At 35.6% G+C, this 23,863-nt stretch overlaps 1 protein-coding gene across 1 annotated transcript; it reads right to left on the minus strand.

Moving 5' to 3' along the window:
- Window positions 1-52: 52 nt before the first annotated feature.
- On the minus strand, window positions 53-23,384 carry LOC130995317 (calcium-transporting ATPase 3, endoplasmic reticulum-type). Its single transcript, XM_057920560.1, has 35 exons — window positions 23,225-23,384; window positions 23,006-23,114; window positions 22,649-22,699; window positions 22,495-22,528; window positions 21,642-21,659; window positions 20,708-20,844; window positions 19,518-19,592; window positions 17,742-17,787; window positions 16,080-16,139; window positions 15,865-15,945; window positions 14,760-14,845; window positions 14,339-14,440; window positions 13,961-14,014; window positions 13,747-13,848; window positions 13,001-13,059; window positions 12,086-12,230; window positions 11,499-11,609; window positions 10,679-10,831; window positions 10,460-10,564; window positions 9,527-9,723; window positions 8,211-8,322; window positions 7,895-7,993; window positions 7,650-7,795; window positions 7,437-7,494; window positions 6,324-6,416; window positions 6,072-6,122; window positions 5,863-5,994; window positions 5,551-5,652; window positions 3,875-3,929; window positions 2,677-2,762; window positions 1,685-1,833; window positions 1,303-1,408; window positions 1,167-1,220; window positions 671-719; window positions 53-591 (listed from the first exon to the last, which is right to left on the minus strand). The coding sequence occupies exons 2-35, from the start codon at window positions 23,036-23,038 to the stop codon at window positions 524-526; spliced, it is 3,009 nt and encodes a 1,002-aa protein (XP_057776543.1). The 5' UTR covers window positions 23,039-23,114; window positions 23,225-23,384; the 3' UTR covers window positions 53-523.
- Between the last annotated feature and the right edge of the window lie 479 nt (window positions 23,385-23,863).

Genomic DNA, 23,863 nt, shown 5'->3' on the forward strand with positions numbered 1-23,863 from the left:
TTATAATGGGACGTCCCAAAATGGAATATATGCCACTTATAGTGGAACGGAGGGAATAAATACTACATATTTTTATTAAATAAAATAATATTGATTATACATATAACATATGCTATTTCTGCTAGTCAAGTAAAAAGGAAGAATTCAGAGATAGTCTTGATGGAGATGAAGAGGGAGAACTTATTTTGCTACTACTAACATCATCTTCTCTGTCATTTCTCATGTGTAGTATGTATTTGAGCTATCAAAGTAAAAAAGGAAGAATTCAGAGATGAAGAGGGAGAAGTTAGTTTGCTACTACTAACATCATCTTCTCTGTCATTTCTCATGTGTAGTATGTATTTGAGCTGTCAAAAGAAATTGAAGGCATATATCCATCTACTATATATGGTGTAGCTCTTTCTGTTTCAACAACAATGATGGTCTCTAAATAGCAGAATCAGCAAATCGCTCGATCAAAAAGGTTCATGCCCGCAGTTATGAAGCAAATCAATTTCAGCACTCACATTGAAAGGTAAACCCATCACTTGTCATGCACTTCTCTCTTTGGTAGTAAATCCATTCTCCTCAATCGTAAGTTGAACTGAATGCCTGCAAAGCAGATTATAGTCAGAACTGCATCAAGGAAGTTCTATGCAGAATTTAAAATGTCAATCAGGACCCAAGTTACCTCTTGAGCTTCTTGAGAAGAACTTCAATATCTCATCAATTACTATTACCTGCAGAGAAGAAGAGTAATACAGAAGAAGTGTGAATATCAACCAAAAGTTTATTAGTATTAAAAATTGAGGCTGCACATGACTTATTTTATTTATTATTTGGTTGCACTTTGCCTTTGCATGTGTTGTGTGCACATTATCTTTGCTTTCAAGTATGTGCGTGTCTCTTTATAAAGCTACCTGCTGCCTAGTTATTCAATAAATGGTGCAAATGCCAACATCAAAGGATCTATACAGAACACGTCGTGGAGGAACTAAAAGAAAATGATCAAATTATAGCAGGAGATGGTTGAAGGAAGCGGCAGTCAGTGGAAGAAATCGTGAACCAGGTGATGACAGCAAAATACCAGAATGTTTCTCGAGATATTATTAGGGAGCCAACACACAAAATGTGGAACTAATGAATGATTAGAGGATAACATGAGTTCTGAAGAGAAATATGCTCACCGGAAAAGAAAGATATAAAACAACAGTCCACTCAGACCAACTTAGAGGCGCCACCTGCACACAAAATTGCAATTTTTAGTAACCTCTGGAGGTTAGAAAACGTCAACTTATAGAAAGATGAACAAGATCAACTTACAGAGAAGAGAGCTGATAGTGGTGCCACATAGAGGATCAGTACATGAAGTAACATTGTTAGTAGAATTGATCCAAGAAGCCATAAATTACTCCAAGGGGGGATGACTCTACAAGTTGAACACAAAAAGGATATCAAATAAGTGATGCACATTCTTACTGTAGAGTATACGTAGTTTATCTTTGTTCGTGTCTGAACTACATAATATCCACAATTCCTTCATTTAGGAATATATTATAGATTCAACATTCTTCACAAGCAGAGAACAAAATGCAACATGGCTTCCAGATATCAACTAAAATTAGGGTGGAGCAACAGAAAAGTTCTGAATGTGTGTGTGTGTACACCTAAAACTTGCACTATTAAGTTACTGAGGGGTACTCACAAGAGTGACTGGTTTTCACTGAGGTTGTTCAATGCGTTGAACATCTCAACAACAACAAGTACAGTCATTGAAACCGTTGAAGGATGCCTATCATTAAACACAGTGCAAGAATAATTTGTTTCCCTTGTGGAGCAACTGTCGAAATTCACCTGAAGTTTAAAGAAACATAGTCAAACAAGCAAATACTGAGTAGATACAGATTTTTACAAAGAATAAACAGGAAAGGTACAGTTAAATACTAACTGTGCTACAACAGACCACATTATTCACAATACTCATAAAGTAAAATTAGAAGCTTCTTGACTTCAAAAGATGTTTACAAATACTATTCCTGTATTGGTCTAGAAACTTAAATGCAAAGACTCCTGTAGGGACGTCCGCACAGTGTGGATAGATAAAGGTGACAATAATCATTAAGAAAAGTGATAATTATCACGATATTCTTTTATCCTCTGATTAGAAAGTGACAATTATACTGAAGAAATGTGACAGTGTTAGATCTGTCCGCATCGTCCAGACGTCCTCACAGGATTCCACCTCAAGTTTAACCCGATCTTAAAGACTGCCCTTGCAATGAACTCTCAAGCAAGGGCTTTTGCAAATTCGCCTTACAACTCAAAAGTCCAACGCAACAGGCAATTCGAACTAGGAATGAGATCCCAACAATGAAGTATAATGAACAAGCTCAACTTCAATGTGATTGGCTTGTGAAGAAATTGATTCAGCTATATAATTCAAAGTCCAATAAAGGTGGTGTGTTGCGGAACCCATCTCTATTCACCACTCTCATGGTTCTTGTTCACATCACAAGATGGCCCATTCAAGCAATTATTTAATTTTGTATGGTTAAAAATGCCAAGTAAATCAGAGCTAAAAAATATCAGTACTACAGAGGTTGAAGAGAAGAGAAGTTATCAACAAAGCCACGAACATGGGTAATACTATAAGAAAGGGATCCAAGACCCCTACACAGTTTGCTCTGTAAGACTTACCAGTTCTGTATATTTCAATTTAGGCCCATTATCAGAGTAAAGGAACCACCAAACAAATCCAGCAATAGTAGCAAGCCCGACATAAACTGCACCAACCAAATTGCAGCAATAATGAATTAAGCAATAGAATTTTAGTTTACCAATCTAAATTACATATAGGCCCGACATAAATGTACCAACCAAAGTTGATTTTATTCACAGGGTTATGCTCATTGTTCGATAAATGCTTCAATACTAACAACGTCTAAATGCAGGTGGTCAGAGATTTAGTCATACTCTCCAGTTCCTTTCAATTTTCAATAGCTGGGCATCCAGTCCATGAGAGTGCTCTCATCGCATATTCAGTTTAGAAGGCAATGTATATAAATGACTACCATTATACAGGACATTGAAAGACTGTAATACTCAACTAACTGGTGTACACTGTACACGCTGTAAATAGTTCACTTATGCTAGTTTATTTTGTTTCAGTGACATCTTTTGTCCAACAATATTTATCTTCAATTCACGAAAGTCGTCATTTTACATTTCCTTATGTTGATAAAAACGAAATGATTCTAATGCCAGTTCCCCTAAAATCCACAATAACATTTACTGCTCCACTCAAGGATATCTTGTCAACCATCATGGATAAGTTCCAAAGATACAGGCAGAAAATAATATGACCATGAGACCACCACATGGAAGAGTTTGGTGTTAAAAAGTAAATTGGTTTACAAATACATCTTAGGCTGAATTGAGTTCTATTCATTGCTATAAGGGCATAGAGGAGGATGTAAAACCTAGAGTTTGGACAAGGCATTCTTACAAAATAAGTTTTTAAACAAGGGAGACATGAAAATGAAAAGTTCTCAGGCAAAGTTGTGTTTTCTTATAGTCAAGAGTACTGAAAGTACAAAAGCTTGGACATTGCATGTCCACAAAGTTCCAATTAAATAAATGTAAACTGTGTATAAACCAAACCTAACACACGCATTTAGTTTATTAAACCATTTATCTACTAGTTCATTCTTGACATAAAATAATAAGGTCGAGCATAGCATATCTATTAATACATGTTTTTAAGTCATGACATGTGTTCACAAATTAAATGGAAGCCTTTACCAATATGGCAAAAAGCCCAACAATCGGGGAAAACAAAATAAAAAAGATAGCAGCTATGAAATAGCAGACAATAACGTAAAACATCCACTGATACCTCCAATAACTAAATAACGAAAGAAGAGCCACCCGGAGACAACAGCCTCATTAACCTGGCATACAGACATGTTGAAGAAAGATGAGAAAACCTCATTTCAAAAGAAATCCTGAACAATTGCAATCGTACAAGTAAACAAGTATTAGAAAATTGACATCATTTGCTGAGACCGCTGACAGCTTAACATAATCACAACATATAGGTGGGGAATTTATTGAAAATGGCTATTATAAGCTGAAAGTTCACTGCATGAAGTCAATATTATCCATCTACAAAACTGCAGCCAGTCCAGTACAGAGACAGCCAAATCCATTTTGTTAGACAAATAAGCCAAAAGTAGGATGATCGTAAGTTACAATTCGATTACTAGTACTACCATATACTCAATAGTATAATAAAATACCAAGGCCAGAAAATTCATGAAGAGCAAGATCATGTACCACCAACAACAACAACATAAGCCTTCATTCCACTACAGGGGTTAAACTATATGCTTAGTAGTTGTCATTAATTTTAGACGAAGCAGTATGCTTTACCAGTACTTCATCCCACTACAGGGGTTCAACTGATACAGGAATAGAAATGCTACCCCCGCAAATTAATTCAATAACTTCACTATTCCTACTTCCAGATGATATTTGTTTCCTTTTAGAGCTTACCATTCTGTTATTTTTCTTGTCAGTTTGATTATTAGTTATGTCTGTTTCCTTGGCAGATATTTGTTTCCTTGGCTAAATAGTTTTGTTTCTTGTCAGTTTGATTATTAGTACTCCCTCCGTCTCATTATTGTTGTCCCAAAACTTTTGGGCACGGGAATTAAGGTGTAAATTGGTTAAAGTGATAGGACCCACACTTTTTGAAGGGTTAACTATTATTACCTTTTTATGGAAATGGGACAACCCAAAATAGTAAGTGAGACAACAATAATGGGACGGAGGGAGCACTAATCATACAGGCTGTTTTCCAGGTATGCTTGAAAGGTGAACAGTCCTATCTCTTTGGCATTTTAGTCATATAACAGTTACGAAATAAGAAAGTTAAAGCTACAGACAGCACAAGAACTACCATGGCATTCGCAATTCTGATAGCATACCCACATCATTCCCCAATGCCAGTTAAACCTCACTTAGTCTACTGTATTTTTTGTGTTATGATGTTAAGGATTTATGATGGAAATTATGAAGACTTGAAACATCTTAGACACTTCAAAAGCAGTTCAGCATCTTGTCATTTCTCTGCAAAACTGTCGATGTGTTTCTTCTTTTCTTCTCGTCTAAGAGAAACCCATTTTGCTACAAGTGGTTCCTTTTCTCTAAGGGAGTGTAGAATTGTCTCCCATGAACAAAATGAGAAACTGGAAGTCAGAAAGAAAACATAGATAATGAGAAAAAACAAAATGCATTGAGGGAGTGGACTTCATCAATCTGTCTGATATGTGCATATCCTGAAACTATTCCTGATTAAATTCATCATAATGACACAATTAATGTACACAGAGAAAACAGGAAAAGAGATTGATATGTAACACAGAATGCCACATTGCAGTCTCAGCTAGTGGCAAATACTACTACAAAAGAAAAAGGAAAAAGTATTACTGTAATAAATTAATGATCCAACTCCAGTATATAAAACAAGCCTAACAACGCTTATGCTACGAACTCACAAGTCCAAATTACCTTGCGAGGTTTAGCCTTCATAACATCAGAATCTGGTTTATTAAAGCCAATAGCAGTTGCAGGCAAGCCATCTGTTACCAAGTTCACCCAGAGCAACTGGACCTATAAAGAATTAAGAGGTGATATGAAACAAGTACGAAGATGAAAAGAAATGCAAAATCATCCACAGTAAATCAATGCTAAGTTTGTGTAAAGTACAGGATTCAAGGTTAAAGGAGGGGCGAAAATGCAATGAGGACATGATATATCAAAGTACCTCCCAAAAAAACACAGAAATAGATAGGCAGTAAATGAGAAGGCGAACAAACTCACAGGCACAAGCGTGTCAGGGATGCCAAGTAGTGCAGCTACAAAAATGCAAACGACTTCACCAATATTGGACGATATCATGTATCTGATAAACTGCTTGGTGTTGTTGTAAATAGCCCTTCCTTCAGCAACAGCCTGATCAGAAAATAGTACATTGCTGACAGATGCTAAAAGTGAACAAACCAGAAGAAAATTAAAGGTGCATATCTTACTGCAACGATTGTGGCAAAATTGTCGTCTGACAAAACCATATCTGAAGCACTCTGGAAAATGAAATAAAACACTACTTCAGAAAGATGCATCCACTCAATTTTAGCTAATTTTGAAGAGAAGAAACAGGAGAATGATCTTTTTCCACTGTCAAGGGCTAGCAATTCACTAGATAGCAACTAGCAGCTCTTATCCAATACTCTAAATAAAACCAAGATGAAGTTTCTTGTTAGATGGTTGTCAAAGGAGAATACCTTGGCTACTGCAGTGCCTGATCCCATGGCAATACCGATGTCTGCTTTCTTTAATGCAGGTGCATCGTTGACTCCATCTCCAGTCATTGCAACCTTGGAAATGGAATCAGGATACATAATTAGAGATCCATGATGTAGATTAAATAATATGGAGGGACAGAATAACCTTAGTCATGCATTGATCTAATGGTTAACAGTAATATCAACATAGATAGATACACTTGGCTGATTTCTCCATCACTGGACATAACCACTGGTTAAGTTATAGAAGAAAAAGAATTCACTGGTGACATGGACTCTTGAATCTTATGCTATTGTTTCTTACTGAATGTTTGGACTTCTAGATTCGTAGCTAAACCAAGATATGTATGATTAGTCCATTATCTCTCAGAAATATAACTTTTCGGGGTGAAGGGTCTTTAGTTGTGTGATAATTGCAGTTTAAACAACACTAAAAAATTTTAGTTCAGCTATTCCCTAGAAACTCTGAAGTGTCAGCAAAGCCTTGTGTTAGAAGTTCATTGTACTCTATTACTTAAGTAGATCAAGTTTTAAATCTAGCCTCGGTTAGTGTCATATATCTTTTTTGGGCCATTTAATCAAAAAAAAGTTTGTCCAAGAAAAGCATCTAACAATTGATTTTCTTGATGGTTACCAAGGCCACCATCAAGCAATCAACTTTGATCCTGCTGTTATCCAACAGTGAAGTGATTAAAAGTAAAAACTTCAAACTCTGACTGCTTTCAAGTAACATGAGGATATATCCAAGCAACAAGAAAAGATTCCATCTAGTGTGTCTGGCTAAAACGCCAAGGCGGTAAATAGTATGAGCAAAGCATTGGGTTAACCATCACTAAGGGCATATATAATAGCATCCAATCTGTAACTAGTCACACAGTTCAATATGAAAGTAAAATAAACTATTCATCTAAGCATTCATTTCGCTATTCTGTGAAAGACAGTTGAAGGGCAGGGGTCGCTAGGTCAGAGTCAGAAAAGTGCTCAGTGTTCTCCCCAGTCCCCACAGAGAATTGTGCAGGTTGCAGAAGTATTGCCACATATTCCGTCTTTCAGGGGAAAAAAGGAAAAATAAAGAAAAGCCAAAATCTTTACCACTTCATTTTGGTGTTGTAATGCTTCAACGAGCATCCTCTTGTGAGATGGTTCAACCCTATAAAAAGAAAGGGAATATGTTTGTATTTTTCTAAAGTATGAAACTAACAAGAAGCTCATGCAAATGGCTAATCATGTATCATGAGATACTTGTAATTGCAATATTGAACCCCTTAGGAAGTAAACATGGCTGAAAACAAATGTGGGTAATACCGGGTGAAAATTGTCATTCGCTGCAATGCCATTGTCTTCTGCATCGCTGGAAGTTCCTCAAACTCAGAAGCAGTATAAGAAAGCCCCGAAAAGTCATCCAAGTGATCAAAAGCACCAATTCTTCGACACAATGATTCAGCCGTAGTCTATATATCTCACAAGTCTTAGTGAATTTCTAACAGAAAGATAACAGCTCCAAGCAAGTTATGCTAAAGGATCACTAAACAAATAATCACATCTCTTACTTTGTTATCTCCTGTAACAACTATGACACGTATACCAGCGTTCATGCAAGAAAGAATAGCATCTCGTACTTCTGCCCTTGGTGGATCAAGCATGCCAACCTTTTTGTGTATAAGACACAAAGAAAAGAATGTTAGAATGTCAATGCAAAACTATTTATCAATTTAAAGTGACCACCCACAGCTAACAAAATACAAAACTCAATGAAGATTGAAGAATACCTTGTGTCTATAGATAAAACCAATATATGACAAATTAAGTTATTTGGAATACAGCTCTCACAGAAAATAAATGTGCTATACAGAAGAGATAGCATACCAACCCAATAAATGTAAGATCTTTTTCATCATCAAAGGACAGGGCTTGCTGCCCAAGAGGCATCCTTTTCAAGGCTAGAGCCAAGCATCTCAAAGTTTCATTTCCTGCAAAACTGACATAGACAAGAGAAGGTGTCTTTTCCATATGAGCACTAATCATTACAGAAAAAACAGTAAACAGTTTGAGTAGCAGAAGTATGTGAGATCAATAAATTAAAAGGCATGCAAGCAAGCTGCATTTTACAACAAAGATTGTTGCTAGTGATACATTAAACTTCAAATAATACTCTCTTTCCACTACCAAATGGTTCTGCTGTTTTTTTTATGTTTGAAGTGACGCTCACTGAAACCCTCCAGTTCCAGGGTTGTAATATAATTTCCTAAGTAAAAGAAAAGGCTCCATGAGTAAGTTTGGGAATAGAGACTATAAAAAGACAGTGCAAATGATTTTGACCTGCTGAACTATTAGAATAGATTCACCTAAATTCGACAAACATAAAAAAGAGGAAAGCCCCCTCCATCTTTCGCCTTGTATAATTCATAATATTCTTCAGATCTAGTCACAAACATGTTCCAGCAACAACAAACTATAAACAAGCAAAAGAAAATCAAGTAGGCAGAAGATTGTCCTCATATATAATAATAAGACATAAACTATACGCAAGCCCGATAAGACCAAGATGTTTGTGGAGTTTTTCAAAACTGAAGAGCTGGTGTGAAATGTAGAGGAGCATTATCTCCAACCAAGTGCATGACAACAAAAAGAGGACATAAGGAACACCTCATCTAAGCAAGAAAAGAAACCTAAACAAACAAATTGACAGAAAACTATGGAAAAATTGCAAGAAGCTAGCATTTAAGTACAACATTAGTGGCAGTTTGAAAAAAATAGCCACATATGAAAGACTCATTCCTCATTCCATAAATAAGCATGTGGTTGAACTCCTCAAACCAACAATATCATTGACTTTAGCTATAATACTGCCTGCCATAGACTGGTGAGGAAATCACAAGTGGTAATTGGACAACAGGTTCCATATCTAAACAGTTGGAAATTATACCCACTAACAAAACGGTGCAACCAGATGGTTGTCCAAACTTCCTTATGTTTCAGTCAGACATGCCTTTGATTAATGATTTCAACTACTGATACACACAAGAGACAGCATGTGAATATTTCTTCATTACTTTTGTTCTCAAGTTAACCAGCTTATGAAAAAAATTATATATATCAAAGTTCAAGAGATACAAAATTTTCATGTCAACACAAATATAGCAAATAGGGGGAATCTCACTCAATAAAAAAATAAACTGAACCTGCGGAATTTTGACTCTATCTCTGCCCTGATTTCCGATGTTAAATGAACAGTCGAACCATCATCATTGCACATGATATTTGTGCATCTAGGAAGAATACTCTCTGGAGCACCTTTTGAGAACATAATTTGTATCTGCTTCCGGTTACAAAGCACACTCATCATTTTTCGATCACGAGTGAACTCCAACACTGAAACCTGCAAAAATACAGAAGTCAATTTCATACAATTCTGACATAAATATAACTAGTGACTGGTCTAACTAAGACAATGAAATTCGATTTTTAATGAGAAGCTTCTTTAACTCCAAAACTCAATTTTGAGGACTCTCTAGGGTTCCTCCAATATAGTAGGACAGGCATAGAATATATCCCAAAATTTTCATTACGGGGTACAATGTTCGCCCAGTTTCGCAATGATCAGGAAATAAAAGCAAATCATGATGGTAGACCCCAATATGATTTGGTTAGAACATCTCTTTGGCACATTATTGTATTTGCTAGCTTTTCATCCAGTAACTTCATTACATTGCATAACCAGATACATATTATTTTATTTACTGAACTAAAGTTGAATTCTAAAATTAAAGAAGGAATGTTCCATAACATGAACAACATACTAAAAATGATCATATGTAACAGGCAGAAGTTTTAGATATCTACACTATGCCTGCAGAAAACATTATTTGACCTTATGTTTCTAGATTATGGTGAAAGTATGGAGCAACCTTGTCAATGTTCCAGTATTAAACACATAATCCAATGTGAAAGTCAAGAAAACAGTTACTGAAATACTACCAATAAACATGCAGAAAACCAACAACCACAACACGTCCTACGTACATCTAACTAAAACAAAGGATTTCTCAATGGATTTATCTCAATTTGATTGTTACGATTAACTATTAAAATAGTTAACACATGCACGAACAAACCTTTTTGAATTGGTTCTCCCAATACCGATTACAATATGATGCCCGCTCATGCTTGGACAGCATGTTGAGAGCTGAGGGCATAGAGTCAAAACCAGGAAGGCCAATCTGTTGAATATGATGAACTCAGTAAAATGAAACAGAATGTCGATTCTCGACAATTATTGGATGGACAAAATCAAGTTGCACCATTAGGAACCAGTAGATAAGATTGCGACCAACCTTTTCAGCCAGTACCCGAAGGGCTACTTCAGTCGACTCACCAATCTTCTCATAACTTTTCTTATCTGGGTTGTATTGAATAATAGATTCATTGCAAAGGGCAGAGCACATTGCTGTGTGTAGAAGACAGTGAAAATTAGCTGGAAGCCCAAGCTGCATTAGGTCCCAGATAAATCTTCATTAAGAAGAACTCACAAATAATCAATAACAAACATAAAAGTTGTCAATATGTGACTATAATAAAGCCAAAATAAAAATAGACAAGTAAGAATCATGTAAAAATAGTAGAAGCTCAATATTCTAAAAGGAGCCAGCTGTCCAGCAGGGCTGAGCAAGGTGAATTTGGAAAAGCAGGAACGGTAAAAGGCCACCTGGAACCTAGACAGGGCCTAGGGAGATTGGATGAGCTATAAAGAGAGGGAAAAGAGGGTCCTTCGAAAGAGTATATGAAAGATTTTAAGCCAAAATAATCAGGAAAAAGGTGCATATATCCTTTAATAAATTTTTGGTAGATGGTGGTTCTCAAAAAAAAAAAAATTGTAGTTGGATTGGTAAGCAAGCAAGGGGAGAAGAAGAATCTGTGACCATATGGCATAACAAAGTACAAAGTAGACAAATTTAAGACAGCAGTCAGAAACATCAATACATTGTAGAAGATATGAAACTAAATATAAGTTGATAAGAAAACATGAATTTTTCAAGATAAATAATGCTGGTACAAAATCCATTGCACTAACTGTTGATATTTTGAAAACTGGTCTAGTGTTAAACTTATAATCAATCAATAAATACAAACCTAATGTCATGAATAGAAAACTACCTGTAGCTCTGTAGTGCTGTCGGAGATAGTACCTTCTGGAGCATATGTGGTGCCACTTACAGTGTATTCAGCTACAACAGGAACATGATTTGCAGAATGGAGCACAGATACCTGCAAAGAGAAAGCAGATGTTATACTTAATATTAGTTCTTTAGGAAGGCTGACACAGTCTGCCACTTTCGATATAAAAATCACAATGGTCCTCACAAAAAATGGGGAATTCCTAGTGATCCAAAGTAGCAATGCCATTTGAATCAACTTTTACAGTGAAAGTAGTTGTAAGAAAATATGCAGTACATAATAACATATTGGTGTAAATAAGTATATGCACACTTGTACACATGGGCAGAATAATTGAAGCTTGATGGGGAAAAATACGAAAAATTAATTAGTCTAGCATTACGTGAAACCATAAGTGCTAAAATGTAAGAAGTGTAGAGAAATTTATCAGAGCTTCTGACAAAGCTAATAAAGGAGAAACATTCCAAAACATATATTCCCCCTTCTCAACCTTAAAAAAAGTATAACCAAGAGGAAAATAAAAGAAGTGATAGAAGAATGAAGGATTATTGTGTGTAAATTGATACCTTTGAGACAGACATCATATTAGTAGTCAGAGTACCAGTCTTGTCACTGCAAATCACTGTTGTACAGCCTAAGGTCTCTACTGATGGCAACGACCTAACTATAGCATTTAAACGAGCCATTCGTTTCGTTCCAAGAGCTAGACACCTGTTGACACTCAGATAAATTAAGATGTGTAAGGCGGAAAGCTAAGCTGCTTCTTAAGCATGGATTTGAAACAATCAGCATTTCCTCAAAAAACAGAGGTGAAAGTAAGCTTCTCTTTATCTGCAATTTTATCAACACTGCTGGGTGAAAGTAAGAGACTGAATAAGCATCCTTATCTGGCATACCTAAGACAATAACCTAGTAAATCCATAGCCAACCTTCATGAGCCAAAAAGTGATCTTTCTTGCAAGCCTTTTTAATAGTTGTTTATTACCTACTATAGAACATCTAAATAATCCTCTCGACGAAAATATATTCATCAAAAATACTTGCAGTAGGGCCTATGCCTACACCTTATACTTTGAGCAAAATGTATTCTCAAGGATGCTAGAACAGCTCATGCATATTTAAACTTGGATTTGTTGTATCTAGGACAATCGAGGGAATAGAATACAGCAAAAAGAAACTGATTACTATTCCCGAACAAAGGTGCCAATTAGAAGGCAAACAATAATTATACTCTGAAATAGAGCTAACAGGGAGTGCCTGCTAAAAGTTCTCACAAATCCATGACAGATACTATAGCAAATCGTACAGAGCATGTGACAAACAGATTCAGAGGTCTTCCAATAAGTTGCTCAGTGATTTGTCCAACAACTCATTATCAAAGCCAATCCCTTGCCACATTTGCCAGGTCTTTTCAAAGAAAAACGGTATGAGAATGCTGATGTACATATGACATGTTATGTAAAACAGAATAAAGAACTAACGTTGTAACAACAGCAGGTAGCCCTTCAGGGATGGCTGCAACAGCAAGAGCAACTGCAATCTAGAAAACCAAATGTAAATATTTTCGTCAGACACAAAGTTCAGAAACTGAAGCCAAACACATAAGCACATTATATAAATTATTAGGAGATAAATTGGATAACTCAATTACTAGTGTAGTTTTCATGCAACCTCTAAAACGTATAAATGTCCATAGGCATCTTAGCAATTAGAATTAAACATCTACATGTCTGAAAATTTCTGGATTCTATACAGGATCCGCTCCAGGAGAACTACGGATTTTATGGACTCCACATCGAATTTGAAGGTTCACAACAAAATGATTATTGCATCTCATATGCAGGCACAGTTAATAAGACAGAAAGGAGGGGAAAGGAAATGATAGAGAAAAAGAAGAATGACAAATAAATAGAGGAAGGGTTGGAAAAGATAGAGACAAAAGAAGAATGACAAAGAAAGTACATGTAAAAAAACCTTTTGCAGGGGCTGACACCATCAGTTAGATTCAACACCAACTCCAAAACCCAATTCCCCCCTCCCCACCCACTGACGGCCTGGAAGGAAAGACTAAGTAAAACTTTGATTAACCAAAACTCAAAGTTCATCTATACAGAATCGGAACAAGAAAGACCATCCAAAATAAAGTTTATCATTTCTCTAATTAACTCAAAACATTAAAACCTTTGGGTCAAAGTAAATCATAAAAGGTTGAAATACATCAATATACCTTAAAGTAATGTATCGCGCCTCGCAAGAAGCCTCCATGGGCAGGGTCACGGAAATGGCCGATGTTAACAATCCAAACCAAAATGCATATGCCTGCAATAACCTAGATTGAGGAAATAATCTTAGAAGCAGCAGTATAACCATTGCATACGCTATAACTTTTAAAGTGAAAACAAGCAATCAGATTAAAATTAGCAGTAACATGTTAGTTTCACCTTAGCCAAAAAAGTACCAAATTCATCCAACTTCTTCTTTAGTGGTGTTGCTTCCTGCATCATATAATAGCCAATTAAAGGCGATTGTGATTTAACCATCCATATGCATGTATACATATTTCTAGAAGCATTTAATGCATTTTCACTGAAAATATTTACAGTCAAGGTAGACCAAAAGATCATGTATGACATCTTGACTACAGTCTGAAAGACAACATATGTTGATTTTGACTGCTTTCTGGCATTTTTTCAGCATGCTACAGAAATTATCAGATGCTAAAGGCCAGGTACTTCATCCAATATATGTTCTACAGGGATAAATAGTTAACCTGGTTACAAAAGAAACTGCTCAAGGAGTAAAAGAATAAAAGTGCTCACATCTTCAGTGTTCAACATGGAGTCACGTATATTTCCCATAGCAGTATTAGAGCCAACGCCAACAACAACTGCTCTTGCCCTTCCAGAAACTACAACCGTTCCCTGGAGAATAGTTTGAGGCAAAACTTTAATCCAAGAGCCCAACATATAAATTCTTAACAGCATTCTGATTGCCTTAAGAAAGTCTATTGGTATTCCCATGTTTTAGCACACATAATGAAGCAATTCAACCAAACTATTCAATAAGTTCACTGCAAAGACAAGCATGAAACTAAACCATATAATTAAATGTCACCTACAATGAACACAAATAGGCCATAACCATAATGTTAAATTAAATGCATTGACAGTTCAAGGATCAAAAGAGCAAACATAAGGCTCCTACCATGAAATGAATACAGGAATAGCTTTCAAGATTTACCGAGAACAGAATGTTTGTCTTGTCTTGGTATACAGCATTAATCACGTTGGTAGCATCCAGTTCTTTTTCCACAGAACAGCTCTCACCTTTGAGAGGTCCAAGAAATGTTATTTACGTTAATCAGTATAAGGGAGTTAAATGAGGAAAAAATACATTCGAACAAGCAAAAGAAACTTTATATACAGTGGGCTACAAAATCACAAAAATCACCAGCGTAATTTCAGGCAATAAAAAATAGGTTAATGAACTATACCTCTAGTGACCAATTCGCATCTTAGCTCAACGACAGTTTGTCTAAAGAAGGCTCATCAAATATAAATGAACCAAGCTCAAGCTAGATAATATTCAACTCGATCTTATGAACAGATACATTAGCAGGCTCCTGAGCTTGCTCAAAAAGTTATGAAACTAATAGATTGAACATTTCATCTATGATTATATAGAAAGATAGAAACAAGCCTGTTTGTGAGAATTTATAGATTCCGGTAAATATATCACACCTTTTTCTGAAATTATGTCATATGTATTTTTAACAAATAGATAGATTATTCAAATTGAAATTTACATTTATTAAGAATGTTTTGAGCTTTATTAGGCCCAAGTAAGCTGAAGATATTGAAAAGTTTGAAAATTTATGATCGGGCCTAGCTCAATAAGCAACAAGTCAAACTCAAACAATCAAAAGCTTAGCCTGGCTCAGGTCAATTATATCCCTAAACACTAGTATACATATGAGCAAATGCAACAAAGAAAACTGAATATTGTAGCAGTCTCAGATGAAGATGGCATAATCAAACTTCATCTGATAACACAAATAGACCCAATATGGAAAAGATCCTAGAGGCTGGAGCATACCGTTTGCAAAATTCAGTTATGATCAGATGAGTAATACATTTCAAACATTACAGGCACTAATATCATAGCAACAAATCTAATGATGAATGACATAAGTATAACCATCACACATCAAATGACAATAGGCACAAATGGACCCATTAAGGAGCAGATCTCAATAAAATTCCTGGGGCATGCCATTTAAAGAATTGTATATATTGTCAGATGAGTGAATAGCATTAATCCTTCTTTTGCTTAGACGTAATAGTACCTGTAAGAATTGCTTGATCAACACGTAATTGATCACTTAGCATTTCTATCATCCTCATATCTGCTGGAATCTTGCATCCAACTGTGTAATTAACAAAAATGAGAAAGAGGAATGGGGAGAAAGGGAAAAGGGTCACGCGAGGTTATAAATTCTCCGATCATCAATTCATAAAGTTGCAATTGTAGGGAAGTATAAAATTGGAAATACTGGCATACCGCTGACTTCTACAATATCTCCAGGGACAAGGTCCGGTGCCGGTAAGATTGAGAAACAACCTGACAGTTTGTGCAAATGTGAAATTTTTGACAAATTATGAATCTTCAAAAAATATTACAAGATGAGAGAGATATAAAAGACCAGTTATGAACAAAGCCATAAGTCATAATCTTCACTACAAGAAACTAAGTTAGAAAGTTTGGAGCAGAAACGACCACACAATTCAGAAATCTATAATCTGTGAACAGCATGAATGTAATTGAACCAATAACACCACCATGTGGACATTATCATTTACAGTTCAATTTTTATTTTTATTTTTTAGATGGTAGTGGAGGGTTGGTGGTTTATAGTAAGAATTATGTAATTAAGTAGGTATATGAACAGGTCCTCATGTACAGGTAAGATAACTCCAAAAGGTCTATGCATGTAAGTTACAAGTCTTCATCTAATCCTTTGGTCATCGACAAAATAACTTGAGCTCTAATATAAAGTTTCGAACTCAATTTTTCTCACTTAAGCGCTGTGTTCTTCGCTCTACACCAAAATTCTGAGGCCATAGTATGTAATCATTACAGTAGATATATTTTAATCCACAATATAGTCAACTATAGTATATATACTAATACTATGCAGTCTATACATATATGTGCAACCAATGTTTTGCATTGTCTACGGTACAGGTACACATGGGATGGTCAGAGATAGATTTAAGGTGTGTGTATGGCTTATATCAGCATCAGGTATAGAATACCACTGCATAGTGTGGTTGTGACAGTTCTAATGCAGGCAATACTGAGATTAGCTTCACGTGACAGCAGTAAATGAAGGCTTAGGGTCTATGTAAAGGGTCAAGGATCTCACCAGCATCAGTTGGAGTTTGTTATGACTATAGATCGTCTATTGTTTGGACTAATCAATATATTCATCACAAGATATCACTATATATATAATAAGCCATGTATATACATGGGTTGTAATGTATATATATGGACAGAACAGAGGGAGACTAAAGAAGAAATGCTGTAACAGCTTGGCAGAAAAAGGCATTTCACTTGACAAGTTAATTTTTCAGTTGAGTGACATGCATTGGAAGTCTAATTGCGTTACTTTTTTTTTTTAGGGCTCTTTTAGTATCTCGGGAGGTGCTGCGTATCCTTAATCAAATCTTGATTTTAACATGAAAGCCAGCCTCATACAGTTATTGAATTGATGATTTGCTTCTACCAATTCAAAAGGAGAAATTTTATTCGGACACGGCACATTTCTGCATATTCATCCAGACTAGATAAATTATCAAATATCAAAATTTTAGTTTGCCACCATTGAGATCATCAAAAGCAGAAGTCATTAGGTAGACATAAAACAAGCAAATTAAAGCAATGATCAATAATATGACATTTCTACATCAGCCGCCAAATTTTCAATAAATATAAACACCACAAAGAGTAGACAGGATTAGGCAACTCAAATGGTAAACTACAGAATAAAGATCATTTATTTGGCTATTTGTGGCACATTCAAGAGAATCTGGCATAACATAATAAGAGAAAAATCAGCAATAAAGTATCTCCTACTAGGCACCACATTTTGTGGATCAACCAATAGTATCATAAATAAAATGACCGGCTTCCATGATTTAGCAGAGGGATCTGTATTACCATTTCGTAGGACAGTTGCAACATCAGCTTGGTATGCACGTAGTTCCTGCATACAAATAATAGGTACATAAATCAAATGACATGTGATAGCAACATAAAAGAAACTCAAAAAATGATAGAAATTTCATGCTTTTTGTCAATCTTGATGTCATTGTCACATAATCCCTTGAATGTCTAGCTCCTGAGCCTTAGTAATTCCTAGGAGATGCCTTATTAAAATTTGGATAATTAGGAGCATCGTCCAAATCCTGGAGCAAAATCTTATAGCAGAGAAGCACCAAGCTAAGTTGGCTTAGTAGCTTCATTAGCATTTACAAAACAGAAGCATCAGCTGCCACCTTAACATCTTGCTTCCAACATAAACGAATTGTTATTGTACCAGAAGCTTTTGGCAGAAAAAATCTCGATTGGCAGGATGTCAAAGCATCTCACACGCAAAATTAAAGTTTAGAAATAAAGTGGAGAAGCTAGCCTAAGACAGACTACAAAATCAGTACCCTAACGTCTTAGTATCCCCAGCCATCCCTAATTAATATTTCTGTACAAGCTTGTTCACTTCAAACATGGTTACAAGAACCATTCTTTTGTCATAGTAAGTGCGGGTATAGGATTATATAGATAAACACTGTAGCTAGAAGGAGCCCAGATAGATATAGCAGTAGTTTAACTTGGTCCAATAAAGTAAAAAACTCTGTTAAAGTATCGTTAACAGTAAGGTAAAACATAAGTTCAAACTACTAGAGTGCATCCGCCAAAGCAGATAGCGCATGAAAGAAAGTATTGGATCTAAGAAATAAAGGCTGTGAAACAGGCTAACGGCTCTCAGCTCTTCCTCTTTCTCGATCCTAGCAGGATTATTATCAGCTCTGAATAGGAACTCTTCTTACTTTATGCAAGAATACCAGCAGAGCAATTAGGATTGGTGTAAAAACAAGAGAGATGGTCTGATTTCAAACGATATTATTGCTAATTTGCTAATCAAGCTTTAGAAAATTTTCATTGGAAACAATAAGGTAGTAAGCTACCAAGAGACGGGGTGTAAACTTCAACCATAGATGGCAATAAGAAGAGTTTCAGGTTCTGCATCCAAAAAATAATAATTTCAGTTTTTCAGGTTCATCTCCAAGCAGCTGCTGACTACAGTCTTCCATTCATATTTTTTTTTACGGCTAGTGCAAGCTGGTGGATGCAGAGACAACAAGGAACTGTTCTTGTGGAAGTTCATGCTAATGTGGTTATGTGAAAGAATAGAGGGGCAAAGATCAGAACCCTCACCAGAAACTAAGTATGAGTTTCTTTGATCTTCTAATGGTGCCAGAGTGTCTGACAGTCAGACACAAAGCATACTATTGTACATTCAGGTAAATTATCTTCCATATCAAACCACATTGGATACACAAGAAAAAGGACATGATCAATCTGAAAAAATTGGAAGCATATGAAAATCTCTAAGGACTATGTGGCACTCCTTTGAACTTATATCTTCATCCATGGGAATGTAGACTGCGGTTAAAGTTGCATACAATAACAAAAAGAACAGTGCATAATTGAGAGTGAAGTATAATTCCAATTACCCAACGACTTCATAAACTAGAAAGTAGGAGGATGAAATGAAGGAAGCCTCGACATACTCTAATACTTATACAAAACAATATCAGGAACTTTCAAGTTTGAATTTGTTCATTTGGAATATGGATTCTTCTACTTCATTTTAATTTAGTGTTAATTTCTTTTTCCTCTCCAATGTACAAAATCTTGTTGAAAAGTAAGACTAACCTCAAGGGCCTTCTCAGCATTTGTTTCCGTGATTACTCCAACAGCCGCATTTGCAGCCAATATCATGAGAATTACCTATAACATCAAATAAGGTAAACCGTGATGCACTCATTAGCATCCAATAAACATCCATCAAGATTCTAAGTTAAAACCTTCCAGAATAGTTTGTGCTTGTATTAGTGGTGTGGGCGAACTACACTGGTTGCATACTGAATTAATATGCAAGTATTATGGGAATGCTAAAGGCCAGGATAAGTGGAATTCTACACCTTTCACAAAAGGTTAGACTGATAGTATTAGTACATGATTGCTCTGTAGCAACATTAGTTGACAAAGTTTTTGAGGAAACAATGAGTTGATATTAGTTAAGAAAGAACTTTAAGCACTTATAAACTGTTGTAAATCCACCAGAGTAACACAATCTTCTATGTTTTAGGATCCTTGGACCTTAAGGTCTCCAGAAAGACATAAATCTGTAGAGAAACTTCCCTAAGTTACTTAGGAGGAAATACCAGCAAAATGAACAAGAAGTATATATTCACTCAAAAAAGCCATATTTCCCCATACCAGAGTTGCATTAGAAAGAGAAAATTTTAGTCAGCTTATAAATGCAGTTCAATATAGTAGTTTACATAAAATCAATTTGTTTTTCAGAGAATCAGTTTCTTGTGGTTAATGAATACCACCATCTTTCTCTTCAAACTCTTTTTTGTTAAGCAACATTGCAACTTACTGTACACTGTTCTTCCCATAATTGATTAGTTTTCCTACCTGTTTTAGATAAACTTACAACAAGATGCAAGATTACTAGAAAATAAATTTTGTAGGAATGAAAAATACATTTCTGAAGCAGCACTTATAGCATAACTGTAAAATTATGCAATCTTGTGCATACTGGAAAACAAGTATTTCTTTTCCACTGTGATCAAGTTCCCTCACTTTAGACTCTTGAACTCACTAACAAGTAAAGGTTTATCTGGTTTACCATCTACAAATCCTGAACAGATACATCAACATAACCAACCCAAGTTGAATATCTGAGTTGCTGTTTGATGGACAGAAAAATGCATCGAAATATATTAATGCACGAAGCAGACAATTGAGAACAGTTGTTGCAAACAATCTGCATAATACTCAAGTTTCAGAAAGCAAAAACATGTCAAAAGAAACTGAGAAAGATGTAATCTTACTGAAGGCTCTAAGAAGGCAGATAACCCTGTCTCTCCATTAGCCAAGGCCAAAAGGAAGGAGACTATGGCCGCTACAATCAGTATCTTCACAAGTAAATCGTCAAATTGTTTCAGCACCAGTCGCCAAAAAGGAGTGCCTGTGTTCATAACAATGTCAGAAATAAGTGTTCAACAAACGAAGCACGGACGAGTTTATATATAAGACTAAAGGTACAGCCAACAAGTGTCCTTAGATTCTAGAAACAGGGGCATTCGCACAAGCTATTATTAGATAAAGACGCCTTTTCTCCTTCATAAATCATAAGTCCAAGTATTTAAAGTCCAATGATTCATAGGCGAGAGGATATACAGCATATTGCGATGTCTTACAGTCCAATTTTCAATGGGTTAAACCATCTAGCTAAAGGATTTATAGTCCTTGACAAAGAGGAAGGCAAAACTCACAGCAAATATCAAATTGATTTGCTTATTCAAACCTCTCATTAACTGAGATACAATGATGAGGATACCAAAAGCTGCTATGCAAATATTAATTTTAAGAAAAATAATCATGTTAAGTAATCCACACACCATAGCTCAGTTTTCCATTGACAAGCTTCTCAAAAGATATCCTTGTTTGGTTCCCTCCTTAGCTCAACATGATAAACTAGCTCTAAATTCTTATATCATATCATATCACATAAAAATCAGATTCAAGATCTGGTTCTCTCTCACTAGCTGCAGTTGATTAAACTAGCTTTTACTAGCAATAAACAAATAAGATGTGAAATCATTTAGGGGGGAACATGATATAAATGTGCATGACATGTCTGTGCGTGTCAGTCTAAGACTCACACAGAATGAGACTGCATCTATGTTTTTTGTGTCTCTGTGTGTGTGTGCGCACATGAGAAAGGGAAAGAGTGAGACTAGATTAGAGTAAAGGCTCACTTACTTTTTTCTTGAGGTAGCACTGCAGCCGAGCATATAACATGCATCCAAAGTGCAACAAATATGTAATTAGAGAGGATGATATACACATGATTATAGATCATTATCAACAACTGAAGTCAATCAATCAGACCAAAATGCAATATATTTCAAATACTATTCCAGAAATGCTAAATATCATAACGCCAATTATTCATCCAGGACTATTTTATTTGATACGTGCAGAGAATTGACAACATCTACTGAAGTTCCTCTCTTTTGAATTCTGGATTCCATTTCTAGTCTTTTTTCCCTTTTGAGAGGACACATTCTAAGCTTACTTCATACAATTATAATTTTTTAAGTGTCCATACTTCTGCAAACAAAAAAGAGGGAACGAAAAAGGATAAAAATAAAAAACTAGGAAGACAAATGAAACGCGAGTTCCCAAAGAGATCCCCATCCAAGTGTGGGAATAAGAACACCACGATTTTGAATCAAAAGAGAGATTTCAAGAAATTGGGTATACTCATCACTGAAAACTACCCCCAGATATTCTCATATATTACATGATCTTCCTCTCTTCTCCCCAGCATCACCACCTAAGCTAGTAGGCCATACATCTCCCTACCCACAATTCCATATCACTCATCAATGTTGCGGTCTAGAGAATCCTACTCAATAAGGAAATCAGCGGAAATCCGATTGCATGGAAGACCCAGGGGTGAAGGCATATAGCAAACTAAGGTTTCTGAGTCACTTGATTATTTCACTGCATATAACCACATTTTCTGTTTCCACTTAGATCCCCTTAAATGCCCTATCTTTTCTTGAAACATATAACTATAACAACAGACCATGATATGCAACACACTAACCATTTTTCCCGTATGATCTACCATGCTCTGCAACCTGAAAAAGCAAACATCGGAGACTGAATCACATAATCGTCTCAATTTAGTGGAACAGCTTATTCTATGTAAAACCCACATTGATCAAATCATGTTATAGTAGTTACAAAGCAAGTGTTACCTGGAAATCCGTCAAGCCTCTGGTTGGGTCCACGGAAAAGAATTCCAAAACCTGTTCAAACAAACCCACCATTATCTCATTGGATTGTAGAAAAGACAGTTGAAACCAATTCAATTCACACTAACAAACTAAGAAGTCAATAGAGGCAAATATTTACCATCACTCACCCATCAAATGCTAATTGTGAAGATTGATAATTTAGAAAACCAATTAATTTCCAAAACAACAAACTTTAACAGGAATCCACTACTATATTCTGCATTGCATAATTGATCTGAGACGGGAACGATTATATGATTTTTAAAGCAAAATCAAGTACTGCAAATAGCTGAGATGATCAAGCATCAAATACTTCACCTCGCTGGCTGATCTGGCGTAGGCATCTTCCATTGTTGCTCCAATATTTCTTGAAACTACTACTAAAATATGGTTATTGAGAGATCGACCTTTCCACCGAGGAGTAGTGCTAGAACAACTCGATTTCGTTTGGTTAAGTAAACAAGCAAAACGAAAAGACGCAGGAAACGTCAAATGAAGACAGAGATTGAATAAATTGAAATGGGATTTAGGGTTTACAAGTGGAGAGTGCACTGCGTTAATTAACGTGAGAGTTAGTGCACTAGTGCTTGTGGCGCGGTCTCCATCAGATCTCACGTTTCCGGTAATCTATTCCTGCTCTGAAAATGTGAAATGCTGCTCCCTTTTTCAGTTATTTTATTTTGTATTTTTTTCGAATTTGTATGCCGATTAATTAACACATCAAAGATGTGGCTAGTAAATATTTCAAAACTAAATTTGGTCTTATGCACCGCAGTATATTTGTCCGTATTCGAGTTACGACATGCGATTCGTAACCACTCTATTTGATTTATAAATTGAGCCCATGTTTCATATGCATATTTAGAAATGGATGGATTTTATTTATTCTTTTATTTACAATAAGTATCTATGTATTTATATATTACTAGTACATTTGCCCGTACGATGCACGACGAACATAGTTTTGCATTAAAAATTTAAAATTAAACGATGTAGCGTGTGTATCGGTTAAGCGATTAGGGGTTAATGTCTAAAACTGAAGGTCTTAGGTTCGAGCTCATGTCTAAAAAATAAATATTAAATATAGTTAGAATATAAGTAAATGTAAATTATTTTTTCTTAAAAAATAAAATAATCTACATCAATTACTCAGTAAAGATCCTTAATTTTATTTTA

This window comes from Salvia miltiorrhiza, chromosome 7, assembly GCF_028751815.1.
Source record: "Salvia miltiorrhiza cultivar Shanhuang (shh) chromosome 7, IMPLAD_Smil_shh, whole genome shotgun sequence".
Taxonomy (NCBI): Eukaryota; Viridiplantae; Streptophyta; class Magnoliopsida; order Lamiales; family Lamiaceae; genus Salvia; species Salvia miltiorrhiza.